Source organism: Raphanus sativus, chromosome 3, assembly GCF_000801105.2.
Source record: "Raphanus sativus cultivar WK10039 chromosome 3, ASM80110v3, whole genome shotgun sequence".
Classification (NCBI taxonomy): domain Eukaryota; kingdom Viridiplantae; phylum Streptophyta; class Magnoliopsida; order Brassicales; family Brassicaceae; genus Raphanus; species Raphanus sativus.
Window position 1 is genome coordinate 26,421,843 of NC_079513.1, and position 18,762 is coordinate 26,440,604.

Below are 18,762 nucleotides of genomic sequence, written 5' to 3' on the forward strand. Positions count from 1 at the left end.
TATGTGTCTATGACTTATCTACCTAATGTTTCGTACTAATAAATTCAATATGGCCAATGAAAGTATACTGATCAATTTAAAATGAATTGTATAGGGTAATTCTAGTACGATTAATATTTTTAATATTCTTAGTATCTATCTTATTTAAATCGACATGTAATAAATATGAAAATCATATATGGAATATGGACAAACAGAGGAATTATATTTAAGAAAATACATCAATGCAAAATTAGACTATAGTACGTATTATATATAAGGAATGAGACATTTAATTTAAATATATGAGATTTACCTTTAAAATTCACCTAGAAGAAGTTGTAATGTTTCTGATTTAATAAGATAGATAAGAAAATAATAGAGAAATTCAAAAGCGTTTTTTTTTGTGAAAAAAAAAATTATTATTTACCACCAACACGAAGCCATGAGAAAAAAAAACTGTTCAGGCCTCAGGTACTTTGAAAATTGTATACGGGCTGGATAAACAAAAGCCCTGTTTACCAAAAAAAAAAAAAAAAAAAAAAAAAAAAAAAAAAAAAACAAAAGCCCTGCTATTCACTAAAAATTATACATGGGCTGAATAAACAAAATCCCACTGAAATGTTAGACTTTTAACCATCGTGTCTCTCTCTCTCCTAGCCGCAATACCACAACCCTAGTCCAAGCATCGATTCTGTACGCATTCGAGATTGATCTGTTCGCTGAAGATGATTGAATTTGCTGGCTTATGCATTGGCGTTGGCATCCTAATAGAGGTTTACAACAGAACCGATCCGAAGTTAGTCGAATCAATTTCTGTTTTATTTAAAGAGAAAAAAAAAGATTTCTTTTTGATCCGATTTTTTATTCCTTTGGCACAGGAGGAAAGCTGAGAATCTAGCCAGTATTACCCAAATAGACGAGCTCAAAGGATTGGGTAGGGTTTTTACGATTACTGTATGTACTGTTGGCGTGTGTGATTATAGTTTCCGATGGAATTTTTTTTTCAGTGGATCTTCTGGAAAAGGAGCCATTAAGCAACCCTGTTGTTGCTATATTTGGAACAGTTGGATCAAACTCAGCCGTAGAAACCACCCGTAGTGGCACTTTGTGTGTTTTTTCTGAGGAAACGGTAAGATATTCTCCCTGTTTTCCTTTTTTTTTTTTTTAACCATTCTCCTTGTTTTCCTTATCCATCTGTTTGTGTCGATTATTATTTTATTTTTTTTTGAGATTAAATAATAATAATGCTAGCGTGGTTTCTGTTGGAACGTAGGAGATTAAATGTGTTTCTTCAGTCTTAAAAAAATCTTTTCTTTTTTGTTTTTTTTTGGTGTTGCTTCAGGCCACAGTTTGTTATAAGCGGGATAAGAATAAGAATTGTAATACTTATTCAAACAGAGAGGAATCTAAAGAGGTTATGCTGTACCGTAAGGTGGTTCCTTGGTATTTGGTAAGATCTTATCACAATTCTTCTCAATGCCTCAAAGCCTTAGCCAGAGAGAGAGTAATTTATCTTCTATTTTTTTTGTTCGTATTAGGATGACGGGACCGGTCGGGTTTATGTAACGGGAGCACAATTTGCCAAAGGATTTTATGCTACCCTAAATGGATATATCTTCCCTGAACCGGTGATGGAACACTTCGAAAGGTTTTTTTCTTCCAAGGACGTCCAGGTACTTACTTAGGTAAATAAATATTATTTTATTTTTCAGTTTTCTCCTAACGGTGTTGTTGTCTTGTTACTTTAGTTTGTCCCAAACCGCTGTCGTGAGCATGTCCTTGAGATTGGTAAGCCTTTGACGATTATTGGTAAGGTAAGTCAAACCCTGTTATTTGTTTGTTTCACTTTCGTGATTTCACTTAGGAGCTAGTTGAATATGATATTTTACAATTCATGTTGTCTACTCTAGGCTGAGAGAGACAAAAATGGGGCTCCCACCATCGGACGTGTCTATCAGGTCTTTAATGGACGTAGTATAAACAAAATTGATGAATTGGCTTCTGATTTTAATTCAGTTTCAGAGTAAGAAACATTTGATGTGACTTCATTTGTGAGATTAGATAACCTCATATTTTTTCCTCTTGATAGAATACTTTTCTTTTGTTTCATTTTTGCAGCGGTTGTGAGATGTTGAGCTTGTTGTTAGCAGGTATCGGTGTGTCTATTATAGCTGTCAGCTTACTTACTGCATAATCATCTAGTGTTCTCCAACTGAGAAAAAAAAAAGAGACTGCGACGACTAAGCTTATAACACTTGTTACTTTCGCGATGTTTTGGTGTGTGTCTGTTTATCATATACTCACTGATATTATATGTTAATAATGGTTATGGATTTTACAAATCTTGGTGACAACAATTTAGGTTGGTAGATTTCGTGTTCAAAATTCTCTGCTATCTAACTACGATTAGAAAGCTCCACTTTCACCCGGTCCAGGAGATGATCGTTGGCGGTGTTAAATTGAAACGCAATACCGAATTAGGTTCAGACCTAGAATTCTTATGTTTTTTTTTTGTCATAAAAAGTTTTCTTGTATTTAACTAATTAGTTAAATAGTTAAATAGCTTTTCGACTTTTCGTTCGTAAATTAAAAGCTATTACCCGCTAACCAGAGGTTTGAGAGTCATTTTATGTATAAATATTCCAAACTACATTACAAATATCAGTTTTGTCAAGAAGAAAAAGTGATTGATAAACATGTTCCGTGTTCGGTTACATTTATCATATAAGATTAAGATCAATATACCCAAAAGATCCACGAATTGACCCTGAATAATTGAACATCTCGGACCCCTCCTATTTGCAGAATGGTCCTAGGACGCGTCCTGATAGTTCTCAATTCGGCCACAAACTATGCAATTTGCAAGGCTAAGTTTGCAATTTCGCCTCAAATTTTTCAAATGCGCACTTTAACCCCTGTTAAATTCAAATGAACACACAAATGCAATATATACATCTAAATACATCCTATAATAGTTAAAATATACTAATAACAAATGCTAAAACTCATATATCAGTGATCCTTCCTTGTATCACAAGATTCATTTGACGGTTTGACAAAGTCTTCTAGATATATTTCAGGAACTTCAATATTTAACATATATTAGAATCATGTTGTATTGATAGAGAGAAAAAAGAAAGAAGAGAAAATGAGGAGGAAAAAAACGTGGGATATCTAGAAAATATTCTCTGAGATTTTTAGGATGGATTTAAGAAATTTCTATAATCGAATATGGAATTTTCTATATTTTTGGATTTAACTAGAATACGTATCTTACCTCATCCATAACACATTACAAAATGTGGGAAGCCTATTCTTCCTTAGGCATCACATAAAGTAAAAGGCAGAGGTACCTATGACACAAAAACTACGTAAGATACAACATATAGTTGAAAATATATATGGCTATTTAGCTGCAGGTATACTGAAGACATGTTGTTAGATTGTAACGTCACAAATTCTAACTGAGATATAAGGAAGAAGAAAGTTTGGTTTACAGTATATACCCAAGATACAACTAAGTATAATACTTAATATCTGATTTCTAAATGAAATAGAGCACCAGAATGTGTATTCTAACCCAGGTTAGAAAACAAAATAAAATATGATTCTTCATTTAGAAAAAAATTTAAACATATAATTTATCATACTTATGTTTCCAATAGTTTTCATATTTTCTTACATTTTAAAGTTAAATTTACTATTTTCCCATAAACCAAGGATAAAACATGTCAATAATATAATTCCTATATGTATGTTGTGTTGTTATCTGATTTTTTTTATAAAATATAAAGTTGAAAACAAAAAGTATATTACCTAAATATTAATCGAATAAATTTTTTAATTTTATATATTTGAAAAGAGAATATTAAGTGACTTTTAAGATTTATTTTTATATAATAAATATGTGTACAAAGAAATTTTCAAAAAAGCTATAATTAAAGTGTAAGAATTTTCAAATGAAATAAAATATTAATTTATTATCATAGTCTTTTAATTAGTAATGCATATATTAATGAGTAACTATAAACTATTTAGTAATTATGATTTAATATAATAAAACCCAAACATAAAAATGAATTTAATCTTTATGAAATTAGATAACTCACTAAACTGATATAATAAAAATCTTATTAAAATAAAAAGATAATTCATATACATATTTTGTTATTATCCAAGAATATCTTTAGTAAAGATTAAAAAATTATTTCTATATATATATATATATATATTTATCATCTACAAAGAATATCTTTCAATCATAAATAAAATTAGTTGCAAAATATATAATGAAAATATTTCTACTATATATATGAAAGCTTTCAAGAAATTAACGAAATAATGAATATATATTTTGATACATAAATTTCATATATAAATAATTTGATATTTTATTAAAAACTTAAAGATCATAACCAATAACTTATCATGATATTTAATTGGTAATTGTAAAATGATTAGGCCCGCTTGAGCGGGCACAACACCTAGTTGCCAAAAATATGAGAAGTTCTAGAGGGACAAACAAAAGTTCAAAGTGTTTTTTTTTTCAATTCTCCCTTACATCATGTTCTACTGTATAGAATGTCAATTCTACTTTCTGTAGAATAAAAAATGAAATTATGATTTAAACATTTTTAGAACTGGAAAAAATACCAATAAGTTATTATAGGTATTTTAGAAAATACTAAAGGGTATTAGAGGCAAAAATGATACAAAATAGAAGTTAGTCTAATATGACATAATTATCATTTTTGGCCTAAAAAGCAATTTTCCCAAAAATGTTTTAAATAAAATATTTGGGAAATTGTTTTTAGGCAAAAAAAGATAACTATGTCCCACTAGAAACTGATTTCATATACCTTAGGAACAATTGGTTGGATTGTAAATGTAGAAAATTTACTGTAAAATTTAGACTATATAATTTTTTGATGTAGCTGTAGAAATTAAATAAGATAAGTGATGAAAATGAAATATATTCCTACATCAATATTTTAAAAAGGAAATAATTTTCTACAGCCATATTTTTTTTGCTTCAGAAAAATAAAGTTTCTACAACAATTTTTTTATTTTATTGACTTTAACTTTAAAAATTACTTAAAGCATGATTGATAACTTAAGTGGTTGTAGATCTAAATTATTAAAACTAAAGTACAAATAGGAATTAACCCTATATTTTCCTAAATAATTACAGTTCTATACCACTATAATTAAACTATGTCGTTTAACGCATTCCCTACGCACGACTACTATTGACTAAATCTTTCTCTAATCTAATAATTCGGCTGTTATTGTTGATAGCTCAAATTGGGCTTATTATTGTTGATTGCCCAAATATAGTCAAAACAATTGTTTTATAACTTACGTATTGTATATGTTAACAATATTTACGCTTTATGTATTTATAAAAGTATTAAAAATCATAATTAATATAATAAATAAAAAATATATTATTAATTTTAAATTATATAAATATTTTTCTTTTAAAGTTTTATAATATAAATTAAAATGTAATATGTATGTTTTACTATTTCAATATATTTTTTATTGAATATTTCTATTTTTTACTTTTTATTTTTTAAGTTTTAAACTTTATCAATCCACAACCACAAATGTTATCTCGAACTAGCTTTTGGTTTTAAAAGGTTTGGAGCAGTTTGAAGCAATTTATACCATTTTGTGATTATTTCAAAACACTGACAACCGCTACTAATCGTAAAAGCTGCGTTTGTGGATGATAACAGGGAAACCAGTCATACCCTTATTTTGTATATTATTTTTCATACTTAACATTTCTTTTTAAATGATATATTTGTTTTTTTAAATGCAATATAATTTATTAAGCATATTCAACTTTTAGTCCAAATATTAATATTACTATTTCATAAAACCAACAAGTATAATAAAACTTTAACATTTACACTTTAATTTTATTTTACCGAATAGAAACAATAAAAACACTATAAACGAGAAACACAATCTTATAATTTATAAATGGATGCTAAACATATCGAGCAGGACAATGTTGTCAAAAATATGAATATATAACTAGAACATAAACAATTATCTTTATGATATTGGTAAAAATTATAAACATAAATAAATACCCGGGCGGACGCACGGGTCAAAAGCTAGTATAAATTAAATCTAAAGTCACTAGTTACAATCCAATCAATGTCCTATTAGACTAATTATTTTCAAAATTACAAAAATACCCTTAAAATTTAATTTTAAATTCATAATTACAATTAATAAATCAAAATTTAATATTAACTTTGTAATTACAATTAATAAATCATTAAAATATATTTAGAAATATTTAATATTATAGTAAAATATATTTTTATAATTAAAATAACTAATAACATAAAAAACAAAAATCTTTTAAATTCATAATTACAATTAAGAAAAAATTTAAATTTGTAGTTATAATTAATAGCGTTTTTAATATTTTCAGAAAATTGATTGTTTCAAATATGGAAACTGAATATTTCCAACTATTTTATTTCCATGATTTTCGGAACTGATTATTCTTATCGGTAAAATACAATAAATCTTTAGAACTCGGTTTCTATAGGTTTTTAGATTTATTGTAATGTGTAGATTTCGACTTCTTCAGGTTATAGATTTATAGTAACGTGTGGATTCTGATTTCTACAGATTTTGGAGCGATAGGTTAAGTATGAAATTTGTATTCTAAATATTTTTATGATACTATTATTTACGTAGATCACGTATTCTAAATATAGTATATTCAATGAAAAAGTGGATTTTTATTTTTTTAGTTCGTAGAATGCCAATTGAACTTTCTCTAGAACACAATCTGATATTATGATTTAAATATTTTTAGAACTGAAAAAATAACTAAGTTGATATAGGTATTTCATTAGTAGTAATTATTTTCCCAATTTTTTTTTGGCTTGGTAAAATAATTTATTTAATTTATTTTAAAAACACTAAAAGATATTATATGGCAAAATGGTACAAAATATAAATTAGTCTAATGAGACGTAGTTATCGTTCTTTTGGCCTAGAATAAAAATAACCATTTTCCCATAATATTATTACAAATTTTATAGTTAAGGTAAAATTTTAATGGACGTAGTATAAACAAAGTTGATGAATTGGCTTCTGATTTTAAATCAATTTCAGAGTAAGAAACATTTGATGTTACTTCATTTGTGAGATTAGATAACCTCATATTTGTTTTGTTTTTTCTTTTTGACAAAAGTGCCTCATATTTGTTTGCTCTTTTGATAGAATACTTTTTTTTTGCAGGTGTTGTGAGATGTTGAGCTTGTTGTTAGCAGGTATCGGTGTGTCTATTGTAGCTGTCAGCGTACTTACTGCATAATCATTTAGAGTTCTCCAACTGAGAAAAAAAAGAGACTGCGACGACTAAGCTGATAACAACACTTGTTGCTTTCGGGATGGTTTGGTGTGTGTCTGGTTATCATATACGAATTTATATATTTTATGTTAATGGTTATGGGTTTTACAAATCTTGTTGACAATTTAGGCTGGTATATTTTCCTGTTCAAAATTCTCTGCTTCTCCAGGAACTTAAAAGCAATGAATGTCAAATTTCCCCATATTCAACTGAATTTTAAGTAAATTATCAACTTTAACCCGGTCCAGGAGATGATCGTTGGCGGTGCTAAATTGGAACGCAAGACCGAATTAGTAGGTTCAGTCCACCCAAACGACGACGTTTCTCTCTCTGAGATAGAAACAAAAACCCGTGCTGTTTTATGTATACAATATAACAAAGCCTGTCGTTGATTAAACCTTTTCCTTCTTTTTTATTCATGCTCGGAATCGTCCGGTTTCAACGGGTCCACTCTCTAACTATAGCGGTACGTTGTCGTTTCTCTCTCTCTCTCAAAATTTAAAAATAAACATCGTGCTGTTTTTAGGTTTACAATATAATAAATCCTGCTGTGTTAAGTGTCTTTTGTTTGTTATACAATATAACAAAGCATGTCGTTTTATTAAACCTTGATGTCGTTATGTAGGTCTGGAATGTGTTGTATGTCGTCTCCGATCCATGTGACATTATTATTTTCAGCTGTGATCTTCCCTAAGACACAAGGCTCTCCTATATGAGGTTCCTCAGCTGATTCGTCAGATCTCCCATGGATGCTGAATTGTTTATCGACAATGGGATCATCGTGATCAACGAAGAAGACATTTCGAGGCTGTTCAATACCACACTGAAGGAGACAAAGTTACAGACAGAGGGTTTTACTACCAGACAGCAACTCTGAGACTTGATTACTTCCACAATCATGACTCTGATAGACTCTAAAGAATATTCTGTTAATATTGTTTAGATAAATTAGAGTAACTCAAGGGAGATCCCCTAAATATTGTAACAACCTGATGTATATATTCACTACTCAATACAACGTAACATTCAGGGGAAATACATTTACTTTCAGACTCTACATTGTTTCCTTGTTACTTACTCCCTCCGTTTTCTTTTATAAGTCGTTTTAGAATCTTGCACATAGATTAAGAAAAACATAATTTTTTTATATTTTCTAGACAAAAACATCATTAATTATTTATACAACCACAAATCAACCAATGAAAAAATAGAAGACATATTATCATTGGTCATATAACATTAACTGTTAATAAATTTTACATAGAAATCCGAAAATGTCATATAATTTGGAACAAAAAAATTCCTCTAAAACGACTTATAAAAGAAAGCGGAGGAAGTATATAACACACTCCCTGTTGTTTAATTTGCTTCCTTTCTTGAGTTTAAATCATTTGTTTCTCGAAAGCTTATTAATCAGTAAAACAAGAAAACAATAACGCAAGCGTTGAGTAATAGAAGAAAGGGCTGAGGAAGCAGAGTCCAAATAGAACAAAGCTCAGGATCTTAAAATAGGGCTAAGCTGAAAATCTGTAGAGGTAAACTAGAAGAAGGAGGAGAAAATATTCACAGCAAGCAAAAGTGCAGACAGGTTAAATATATCGCAAGATCATTAAGAAAAACTGGTCATGCAACTAACTGCTAAACATGTGTCAAGCAAAACATAACCATACTCACAAAACAAACGGTTCCTTAGTAGATTCATCATCATAGAGGATACTTAGATACTAGTGTCAGATAACTAACATGTCAAAAGAGAATCATGTCTTCTTAATGGTGGTGAAGTGGAAGATGATTGGAAAAACAGACTCGGTCAACTCTTTTTCTTGCAGCAGACAGAATCCTGAAAACAAACACTTAATAATATGAAAGGGGGTTTATCATTTTCTAATGAATTAAGCGACAACAAAAAAAAGAGTTGTTGATAATACCTGTTCATTGATAGGTAAAAGAAGCCTTAATTTGTGAATGGTTGATATCACGTGCATCCACTTTGGCACAAACTTTAAACTTGAATTTTGTATCAACACAGTATGAAAAGTCGATTGTGGTGGTGTTGTTGGTGTCAAACGCCACTTGGATGTCTTTAGATTCATCAATCGTTTTCTTTAAAGCCACGGAACACAGACTTTCTTTTGCACTTTTGAAGTTCAAATGCCCCTCAGAAATATAAAGTAAGTCTCCATCTTTATGCTGGAATGAACACTTAACTTCATTTTCTTCCCTGCCAAGTTAATTGAATGTCAAATATAAGATAAAAAAAAAAAAAACCACAACTGAAACAAACAAATGTTTTACCATGAGGTGGAAGCAGAGAGATGTGGAGATTTCATTTCGCAAGAAGCAGTGGCGCTCCTCTCGATCTGCTCTCCAACCTTTAATTGAGATATCTTGAAGAGGAAGGAAAAGGTCGGTGCTTTGCGTGTCAATCCGACTGACCAGTTGGCTACCTTGTAATTTTCACTATCTTTCACTGTGATCTCAAAGGGAAAAGAGAAAGCATCCCACCGAGGGATTGCACTAAGTTTGAAGGTGCGTTCCGGACTCTGATTTAGTGGGAACTTCATCTTGAGGATCCAATGCTCTAGGCGTAAATATTCGATTTCCAGCTGAAAAAGACGACAACAAAATGAAGAAAGATACAGTAACAAGAATGTATGTATAATGTGGAAATATCTAATATAAATAATACCTCATGAGGATTATCTTTAGGATATTCATAACTGTAGTTGGCTCGGACTCCTGCACACTTTGGCACAAAAAGAGATGCAACCAACGTTCTCTGCAATGGAAAAATAAATATAAGGCAAGTCAGTGAAACAGGGGGGGGGGGGGATATGAAGAAAATTAAGAGATGCTTACACGTGGCTCGAAGATATGGCTCGAGTTTCGGTCATACATGATATCAATAGAGGATTTCCAATTGATCATTGCACTCACACTAGGTGCTTCCTTCTCCTTCCCAAACGATATATGGATGGAACTTTCACGATCAGCTTTTATATCTTTGTCATCTACAAAGGAAAAACAGTTGACTGAAAACAAGAGTAAGAAGGAGAATCTGAAAACAAGGAGCCAAGAAGAAGAGAACTTGCCTTTCAACTTCCATGTCTCTTTCCAATACCAGTTGACTGATTCGACGAACCTTTGCATTGTTTCCTGAAAATAAAACTACAAAATAAAAATCAGCATAAATCAATCTAAATTCAACCATAAACACAAGGAGATAAAGCTAGAGAGAGAGAGAGAGGCGGAAATGGACTTTTTATGTTGAAAACGAAAACGAATCAAACTCAGGACTCCAATACCCTACCTAATCGATTCAGATAGGTTCCAAGGCCTGTTGTCAAATCAATCTAAAACCTCAATCTTTTAACATACCCCAACGAATGCCAAGTCACTTTGTATAAGATTCTCCGAAATACAATAAGAAAACAACAATCTCAGTCATAAATCGAAATCCTATACTGCGAAGAACCAAACCGTTAGAGAATGAAGAGGAAAAAAAAGTTTCTTTTTTTTTTTTCTCCAGCAACTAAAACACTACTTAATACGGGGGAAAAAAGTAATCTGAGTCATAAATTTAAACCCTAACCTGCCTGCCCAAGAGATTGCAGAGGTAAAAGCAAGGTGTAGTGTCTCAGGGAACAGAAAGCGAGCCAAGATGAAACTCAGTAAACCTTAGGAGAGAGGGAGAGAGGGGGGAAGAAAACGACATCATTCTGTTTCCTTAACAATAAAACAGCGTGGTGTTCTCCATCTGAATAAATAAACAGCATGTCATCCAGTCTGATAAATAAACAGCGTGTTTGTTACTCAGTTTGAGTGGGTTGCTTCAGACGGTCTGTGGGTTTGCTGGTAGTCTTTCTAACCAAATGTGCCGCTTTCATTTCTGATGTAACTCTATGACCATTTCCTTTTATATAATATTTGTGCCATAACCCTCAACGTGGGTCCGCCCCTGTCATCATCAGGTAAAAACACAAGAGATTCATAACTGAGAGTGGGGAAGATGAATTTCATTATGACAACTGGAAGCTGGCGACATTGCTTTTGAAGCAAAGCTGGTTATGGTTCTGAATCAATGAATGATCACATACATATTAGATCACTATTGTGGAAGTCTTAAGGCGAGTGATAACATCAGATATATTACCTTCACTGTTCCTGAAATGCTTGTCAACCAACTAGATGATTGTACCAATCAATATTAACCATAATATTGCACACAGTACCAACACCATAGGCGATTCAACTAATGAGTGTATTTATTTTTATCCTGATTCTGTTCATGTTCATGATTAGAACTTTGGATAAAACTTTTCATTTCGCAGCCCACAAGCCAGTGCAAGTGGTGCAGAGAGGACAAGCCCAGTACCTATTCTGCTAGGCTTCGGATAAATGTCGTGTTGTATAACTCAAAATGGATATGTTATCAAGAAGTATATGCATACGCGTTCCACAGTTGCTCGTAAATGGAGTCTGAAAGAGATTGTATTTCCTCTGAATATCTCATTCAATATACAAGGCTTTAAATAGCCAAAGTAGTTACAATGGATCAGGGATCCTCAACAATAATATGAGATATCTACGTACAATATTAACAGAATTGAAACTGAATATTCCTTTATTCTTTCAGAGTCTTCGGTCTCAAACTTGCACATACGAGAATGATGAGAGGATATTTCACATTACATGGCTGTTGTGTAAAGTTATGACGGAGGAAGTGTGCATCAACTCACATGCGGTGATGAGAAGTTCCACTTAGAGCACAAAATTAATGGAGATATATTTAAAGCCGCCAAAAGAAGATGGACATGAGTAATGGGATTTCTCAAAACCAGAGTATGGATTTTGCTTTTAGGGGTTATTATTAGAGAATATTAGTGATAGTGACATATAGCTAGAGATATATCCTAGGGATATTATATAAGTCTTAATATACTTGTGATAAGGATATCCAGTCATTTATATATAACGTGTAACATGTAAACATATGAATACAACAGAACATTCTTCTCTTTGTGTCTGGTTTTACAGTTATCAAGCAACAGGCTTAGAATCGTTACTCAGAAAGTTACACGAACTATAGAAGACATTAAAGAAGCTGTGAAAAATTGAGCAGAATTGGATGCATAAGCCTCTCTAATTCAGATGGTCTTATAAATCTGTTGCTATGCATTAATTTTGATGAGGATGGGAACGGATGAAACACATACGAAGGCCATGCAATCTATGATGCTAAGGAAGTTGGAGAAAAACAAAAGAAGAGTTGTGCTCCACAGAAGATAAACACTGGATTGTTATATATGAAGGAACAGTGAGGAAAATCCTCTTCAAAGAGAGAAGACATTTGACAAGCAACCTTATATATGATCCAAGCGAGCAGATAGTTTCAAATCTGATACAAGAAGAGTGGGCTGTTGCTGTAACAACCCAAATTTTGCAAACTAAGAATTGGTGTTATTTATTTATTTCTTGGACCAAATGTTTTAATTAAACCGGTGGTTTGGTTCAATTACTTAATTGAATGATCATATAAGTGTACGCATCAACTTCCTCTCTTCTTCATTTAGCTGCCGTCAATGTCAACGTAGAGAGATAGAGCTCAGCCATGTTTCTCCTCCTTCCCTGTTGATCGCTCTTCCCCCATGTCACCTCTATATTGTATTAGCGTGGAGATTTACTGGCATCACCAGCCACGTCCCCTCATCTTACCGGAGCTATCGTCTCTCACCATGGAAACCGTTTTTGTTGTGATCCTTATCATTGTGGGATCGTGACAAAAACGATATGAGAAGTCAAATCGAAGCCGTCGCGTTCCATCACAACCAGACACCAACCGAGCCCCATGAACCATCCATCACTGTAGAGGCGCCGTAGTGATGCCACCACCTTTGCTCGTTATCTGGAGCCACCATGTCCCGTTTGCTTCATGGGCTGGCCGTTAAAGATCAAGCGCCGTTGTCTTAGGGTTGACATGATGTTGATCTGAGAAGCATAAGTCGTGATGAGGAAATCAGCTAAGCCGGAGTCATTTAATCCACCGGAGATGTGCTGTGTTGTCGGAGGGCCACCGACGCGTTATCATTACATATCGAGCCGGCACTATGGAGATTGTTGGGAAAACCAAGAAGTGGAGCCGAGAGGTTAAGACGTGGAGAAGACATGCACGAGAGCGGAGCTGTCGTATCATACCACCACCACCACCAACGTCACCGAGCCATGCCATTGCCGTTGGTCATAGTAGATGGAGTCCGTATTGTTAAACATGATAGTTAAGTGGTATCTCAATTATTACTTGTCTCGCAAGTAATCTTGATATCATAAACCTTAAACGTGTCATGCGTAGGAAGCAATCTGGACTTTAGTGTAGCTTGTTAAAGAAGTAACTCTTTCTAAAGTCTAGACCGAGTCTTGTTGGACAAAGTATTACTAGCCGAGCATTTCCGATCCATCTCCAATTTTGGCTAAGGCGAGCGGCATTCTGTTTAAATTCCAAACTAGTTCAGCATTGCTATTACGAAAAGTTTAGGTTCAAAACATGATTCGTCTCTATAAATCAAATTTGTTTAGGAGTCTTGTTTGTTATTTATCATTATTGAATGTTAAACTGAAATAGGATAATAAAGGATTCAACGGTTGTGTGAATTGATTGATGCTAAGAACGGTTATATATATATATATATATATATATATATATATATATATATATATATATATATATATATATAGTTACGAGTAGGGATTATGTGATCGGGCGTGAGTTAGATGTCTGAGCTTCGACGCTACAGTGTGAAATGGGCACGAGTTAAGAGACATTTGAGCTTCGTCGCTATTGTGTGGGCGTGGTGCAGAGATATTTGCATTCGACACTACGGTGGAGGGGGGTACATGTATATATCTTTATGAAGAAATGCATGGTGCAGAGAATATCTATGTGCTATTAGTGCATTGATTGTTGTTCAGTGAGGTGTACGAGACACCTTGTTTGTTTCATGCTACAGTTAGGCTTACATAGTCGTAGTGTTATGTACTGAGTCTGTGGTTTGCAGTTTAGCATCACGTACTTTACTGAGTGACTTTCATGTTATTCACCCTCTTTTTTCTCCATTTCAGGTGAGTGAAAAGAGTATATGATATTTGGACGGATTAGTGTTACTGAAATTTTTATTCGAATTTTTATTTAGGCTTATGGTGAGTAAGTTGTGTATATGGCTATTTTATTATGAAATATTGTTAGTGACATACTGTTTTCCAGATAGGAGGTGACGGATGCCACAGTTGCTATCTCAAAGATTGCTACTAGCTAGTCCTATTGGGGGGCGTTAAGCTTATATATAGTCTACAACCAAGATGAGATGATTCAAGCTGGTGCAAAGCCTGGTGGTCATGTCGATCACCACAACAAAACACTGAACTTTGTTTTTGCTGCTGATCTTTACCGATTCTTCAACATCTCACGCACACAAGCTTCCTTGTCTTGTTAATTAAGAGCTACAAAGAATTTTTATTTCATACTTTTTAGAGTTTATTTGGCCTTGTAATTTTTTTTTTGTAATCTTGGGACATAGCAAGGCTTAAACTCATCATTATCTAGGTTCATCCAAAGGGGAAGTATGTTTCGATATTAAAAAAAGTGTATAGACATAATGAAGATTATACAATCAACAAGAGTTGCTCTCTGATCCACAAAGATAGCTATGTTCTTCAGCTGGTTCTGCCAAGCAAAGTAGAACCGCTAGTCAACCTGATGAAAGTTGAGAAGGTTTCCGACTCCACATATGACATGATTGGTGGTCTTCTTGACCAGCAAATTAAGGAAATAAAGTAGGTATGCTTGCGTACTACTGAGAAAAAAAAAGAAGAAGCTAAAAGCCTTGGTTCTGCAAATGTTGTCTCATGCTTTTTGGATATTTTATATAACATCATTATTTGTTTGTATACCGTCATTGAGCTGCTAATCAAGCATCCTGAATTGTTTAAGTCTCATTAATAGCGCAGCCAAGGTACATGCCTTTTGAATTTTCTCTTCATGTAACATGTAACGATATTAAGTCGATCATAGATGAGTTCATCTTCTTTTCTTTCTAGGGTGTGTTGTTATATGGTCCAGCTGGAACTCGGAAGACACCTTTGGCTCGGCCTGCGGCACATCATACAAATTCTATGGATAAAGACAATTCCAAAAATATAGAAAGATAATATTTGAAAATATTCAGTTTCCTTATTTATTAAGTGTTTAGAAAATACAAAATCGTTTTTTTAAGAAAATAGAAAATCATTGTTGTAACAGATAGAAAATCATTTTTTAAAATAGGAAATCGTTTTATTTTATATTTTTTTAAAAAGTAAATCGATTTAAAATAATGAAAAAATCATGGATATATTAAATTATTTTTAAAATTTTATTTTTAAACTAGTCTAATTTTTTTTTAAACTTCCATTTTTGAGATTTTTTACTTTAAAATTTTTAATTAGTTTAGTTAAAATTATATTTAGATATTAAAAGTTTGTTTTTAATAGTAATTTCTAATTTTTAATTGAAAATTAAGGGCGTTATTTCCAGTTTGAAAAAATAGCCTAATAGAACATAAACTATACGAGATTAGCTTACTAGGACATAGTTATTATTTTTTTGGTCTAAAACGCAATTTTTCCAAAAAACCTTTAGGCCGAAAAAATGATAAATATGTTTCATTAGGCCAATCTTATATACATTATGTCATATTAGACTAAATATTTTTCAAATAACAATATTATCTTAATTAAATTAAAAATTCGAAATTACAATTAACAAATAGTTGTTAGATATTAAAATATAAATTTTAATAAAAGTAACTAAAATTTAAAAAATATTAAAAATCCCCAAATAAAGAAAACTAAACTTCAAAGTTTCTTTTTGTATTTTCAATATTAAAAATATTGTTTTTTATTTGTTACTAGCAAATAAAACTATAATAAAAATATTAAAAAATATTTAGAATACGTGATCTATGTAACTTATTAAACAATATTGATTTTTAAAATAAAAAAAATATTAGAAAATTTCTTACTAGTAACAGTAGCAACCTTTAAACTATTTTTTAATTTAAATATTGATTTTATAAATCATGATTTTCTTAAAAAAAAATAAAAGTTCATTTAATAAATATAAGAAAACTAAATATTTACAAATATTCTCTTCATATATTTTTGGAACTCACTATCCTTATCCATAGAATTTGTGTTCTACATAGTAAACATGTTTGAAATTGATTTCTACTAGTTTTAGATTTAGAGTAATGTGTAGATTTTGATTTCTACACGTTTTAGATTTAAAGTAATGGGTAGATTACAATTTCTACAGATTTTAGAACGATAGGTTAAGCGGAGAATGCATCTTCCAAATATTTTTTGATTACTATTATTTATGTAGATCATCTATTTTAAACATAGTAGATTCGATGAAAAAAGTGGATTACATTTTGAGAAAATTGAAAATTAGAGACACTCTCATCTTTGATTTCTCACTTTAGGATTTCTAAAAAATATTTTTGGAAATAGGATTTTAATTCTCTTCAAATACCATATTACCCTTAATTTATCAATTAAATTAAGTTATTATTATAATTCTAATTACCGTAATTGATTTTTAATTTTAAAATAGTTAAAAGTTAAAAAGGTAAAATTAGACAAAAGGAACAACTCCAAGTCGATATCCTAATTTCCTCGTCCCTTTTTCTTCTCTGCCGTAGTGCTCTTCCATGGCAATTTAGAACTCAACGAGGAGAAGCCTAGTTCTTCGCCGGTGTTTATTCTGACCATAGTCTCTAATCTCTTAAATCTCATTTTCTTATCTTCAAGTCGTCGTCGTGGTAGCTTGTCCCGAAGCTCCGGAGTCATTAGCACATCTCCAAGTCGCAGCCATCGTGGAGCTTCACGCCGTCTTCATCTGTTCACCGAATATGGAAGTTTCTATATTTTTTGGATTTATCTAGAATACGTATCTTACCTCACCCATAACACAGTACAAAACGTGGGAAGTCTATTCTTCCTTATGCGTCATATAAAGTAAAAGGCAGAGGATTCTTTGACACAAAAACTAAGTAAGATACAACATAGAGTTGAGGATATATATGGCTATCTAGCTGCATGTACACTGAAGACATGTTACTAGATTGTAACTTCACAAATTTTAGCTGAAATATAAGGACGACAAAATTTTAGTTTACGGTATATACCCAAAATACAACTATGTACAATACTTAATATCCGATTTCTAAATGAAATAGAGCACCAGAATGTGTATTCTAATCCAGGTTAGAAAACAAAATAAAATATGATTTCTCATTTAAAAAAATAAATTTAAACATATAATTTATCATACTTATGTTTCCAATAGTTTTCATATTTTTTTCTACATTTTTAAAATTAAGTTTACTATTTTTCCCATCAACCAAGGGTAAAACATGTCCATAATTGCCAAAAATATGAGAAGTCCTAGAAGGACAAACAAAAGTTCAAATTGTTTTTTTTTTCCAATTCTCCCTTACATCATTTTCTAATGTGTAGAATTTCAATTCTACTTTCTATAGAACAAAATACGAAATTATGATATAAACATTTTCCGAACTGGAAAAAATACCAATAAGTTATTATAAGTATTTTAGAAAATACTAAAAGGCATTAGAGGATAAAATGATACAAAATAGAAATTAGTCTAATAAGACATAGTTATCATTCTTTGGCCTAAAAAATAATTTTCCGAAAAATGTTTTAAATAAAATATTTGGGAAAATTGTTTTTAGGCAAAAAAAAGATAACTATGTCTCACTAGACTAATTTCATATACCTTAGGGTCGATTGGTTGGATTATAGCTGTAGAAAATTTAAAGTAAAATTTAGACTGTAAAATTTTTAATGTAGAAATTAAATAAGATAAATGATGAAAAGGAAATATATTCCTACAACAATATTTTAAAAAGGAAATAGTTTCCTACATCGATATTTTTTGTTTTAGAAAATAATGTTTTTTACAATCATTTTTTTATTTTATTAACTTTAACTTTAAAAACTACTTAAAATATGTTTGATAACTTAAGTGGTCGTAAATATAAATTAAATCTAAAGTTACTAGTTACAACCCAATCAATGTCCTATTAGACTAATTATTTTCAAAATGACAATAATATCCTTAAAATTCAATTTTAAATTCGAAATTACAATTAATAAAGGGGAATTTTCAAAAATTATGGTTATGGGTTTTACAAATCTTGTTGACAATTTAGGCTGGTATATTTTCCTGTTCAAAATTCTCTGCTTTTCCAGGAACTTAAAAGCAATGAATGTCAAATTTCCCCTATTCAACTGAATTTTAAGTAAATTATCAACTTTAACCCGGTCCAGGAGATGAT

General features: G+C 31.3%; 2 protein-coding genes across 6 annotated transcripts; one reads left to right on the forward strand and one right to left on the reverse strand.

Annotated features, from left to right (window-relative positions):
• Window positions 1–581: 581 nt before the first annotated feature.
• LOC108859267 (E3 ubiquitin-protein ligase SP1) lies at window positions 582–2,324 on the forward strand. Of its 2 annotated transcripts, XM_018633153.2 has the most exons (8): window positions 582–778; window positions 861–916; window positions 990–1,111; window positions 1,325–1,432; window positions 1,521–1,655; window positions 1,731–1,796; window positions 1,893–2,005; window positions 2,101–2,324. In XM_018633153.2, the coding sequence occupies exons 1-8, from the start codon at window positions 708–710 to the stop codon at window positions 2,174–2,176; spliced, it is 747 nt and encodes a 248-aa protein (XP_018488655.1). In that variant the 5' UTR covers window positions 582–707; the 3' UTR covers window positions 2,177–2,324. The 2 variants fall into 2 exon arrangements, with proteins under 2 accessions (XP_018488655.1, XP_018488656.1); XM_018633154.2 differs by lacking the exon at window positions 2,101–2,324 and having other exon boundaries at window positions 1,731–1,791.
• A 6,632-nt stretch (window positions 2,325–8,956) lies between these two features.
• Window positions 8,957–11,104, reverse strand: LOC108859335 (uncharacterized). Of its 4 annotated transcripts, none has more exons than XM_018633225.2 (7): window positions 10,962–11,104; window positions 10,462–10,537; window positions 10,229–10,380; window positions 10,059–10,148; window positions 9,665–9,975; window positions 9,298–9,590; window positions 8,957–9,209 (listed from the first exon to the last, which is right to left on the reverse strand). In XM_018633225.2, exons 2-6 carry the CDS (start codon window positions 10,517–10,519, stop codon window positions 9,302–9,304), a joined length of 900 nt encoding a protein of 299 aa, XP_018488727.1. In that variant the 5' UTR covers window positions 10,520–10,537; window positions 10,962–11,104; the 3' UTR covers window positions 8,957–9,209; window positions 9,298–9,301. The 4 variants fall into 4 exon arrangements, with proteins under 4 accessions (XP_018488727.1, XP_018488728.1, XP_056862550.1 ...); XM_018633226.2 differs by having other exon boundaries at window positions 10,462–10,525; window positions 10,962–11,099; XM_057006570.1 differs by lacking the exon at window positions 10,962–11,104 and adding an exon at window positions 10,680–10,920 and having other exon boundaries at window positions 10,462–10,525.
• Window positions 11,105–18,762: the final 7,658 nt, after the last annotated feature.

Excerpts from the sequence above, each read along its gene's own strand:
- LOC108859267 (XM_018633153.2), top strand. The coding sequence starts at position 708 with ATGATTGAATTTGCTGGCTTATGCATTGGCGTTGGCATCCTAATAGAG. Across the intron at positions 1,433-1,520 it reads AGGTGGTTCCTTGGTATTTG|GATGACGGGACCGGTCGGGT; the intron begins GTAAGATCTTAT and ends TGTTCGTATTAG. Across the intron at positions 1,797-1,892 it reads CTTTGACGATTATTGGTAAG|GCTGAGAGAGACAAAAATGG; the intron begins GTAAGTCAAACC and ends TGTCTACTCTAG.
- LOC108859335 (XM_018633225.2), bottom strand. The coding sequence starts at position 10,519 with ATGCAAAGGTTCGTCGAATCAGTCAACTGGTATTGGAAAGAGACATGG. Across the intron at positions 10,381-10,461 it reads AGAGACATGGAAGTTGAAAG|ATGACAAAGATATAAAAGCT; the intron begins GCAAGTTCTCTT and ends TTTCCTTTGTAG. Across the intron at positions 9,976-10,058 it reads CTAAAGATAATCCTCATGAG|CTGGAAATCGAATATTTACG; the intron begins GTATTATTTATA and ends CGTCTTTTTCAG.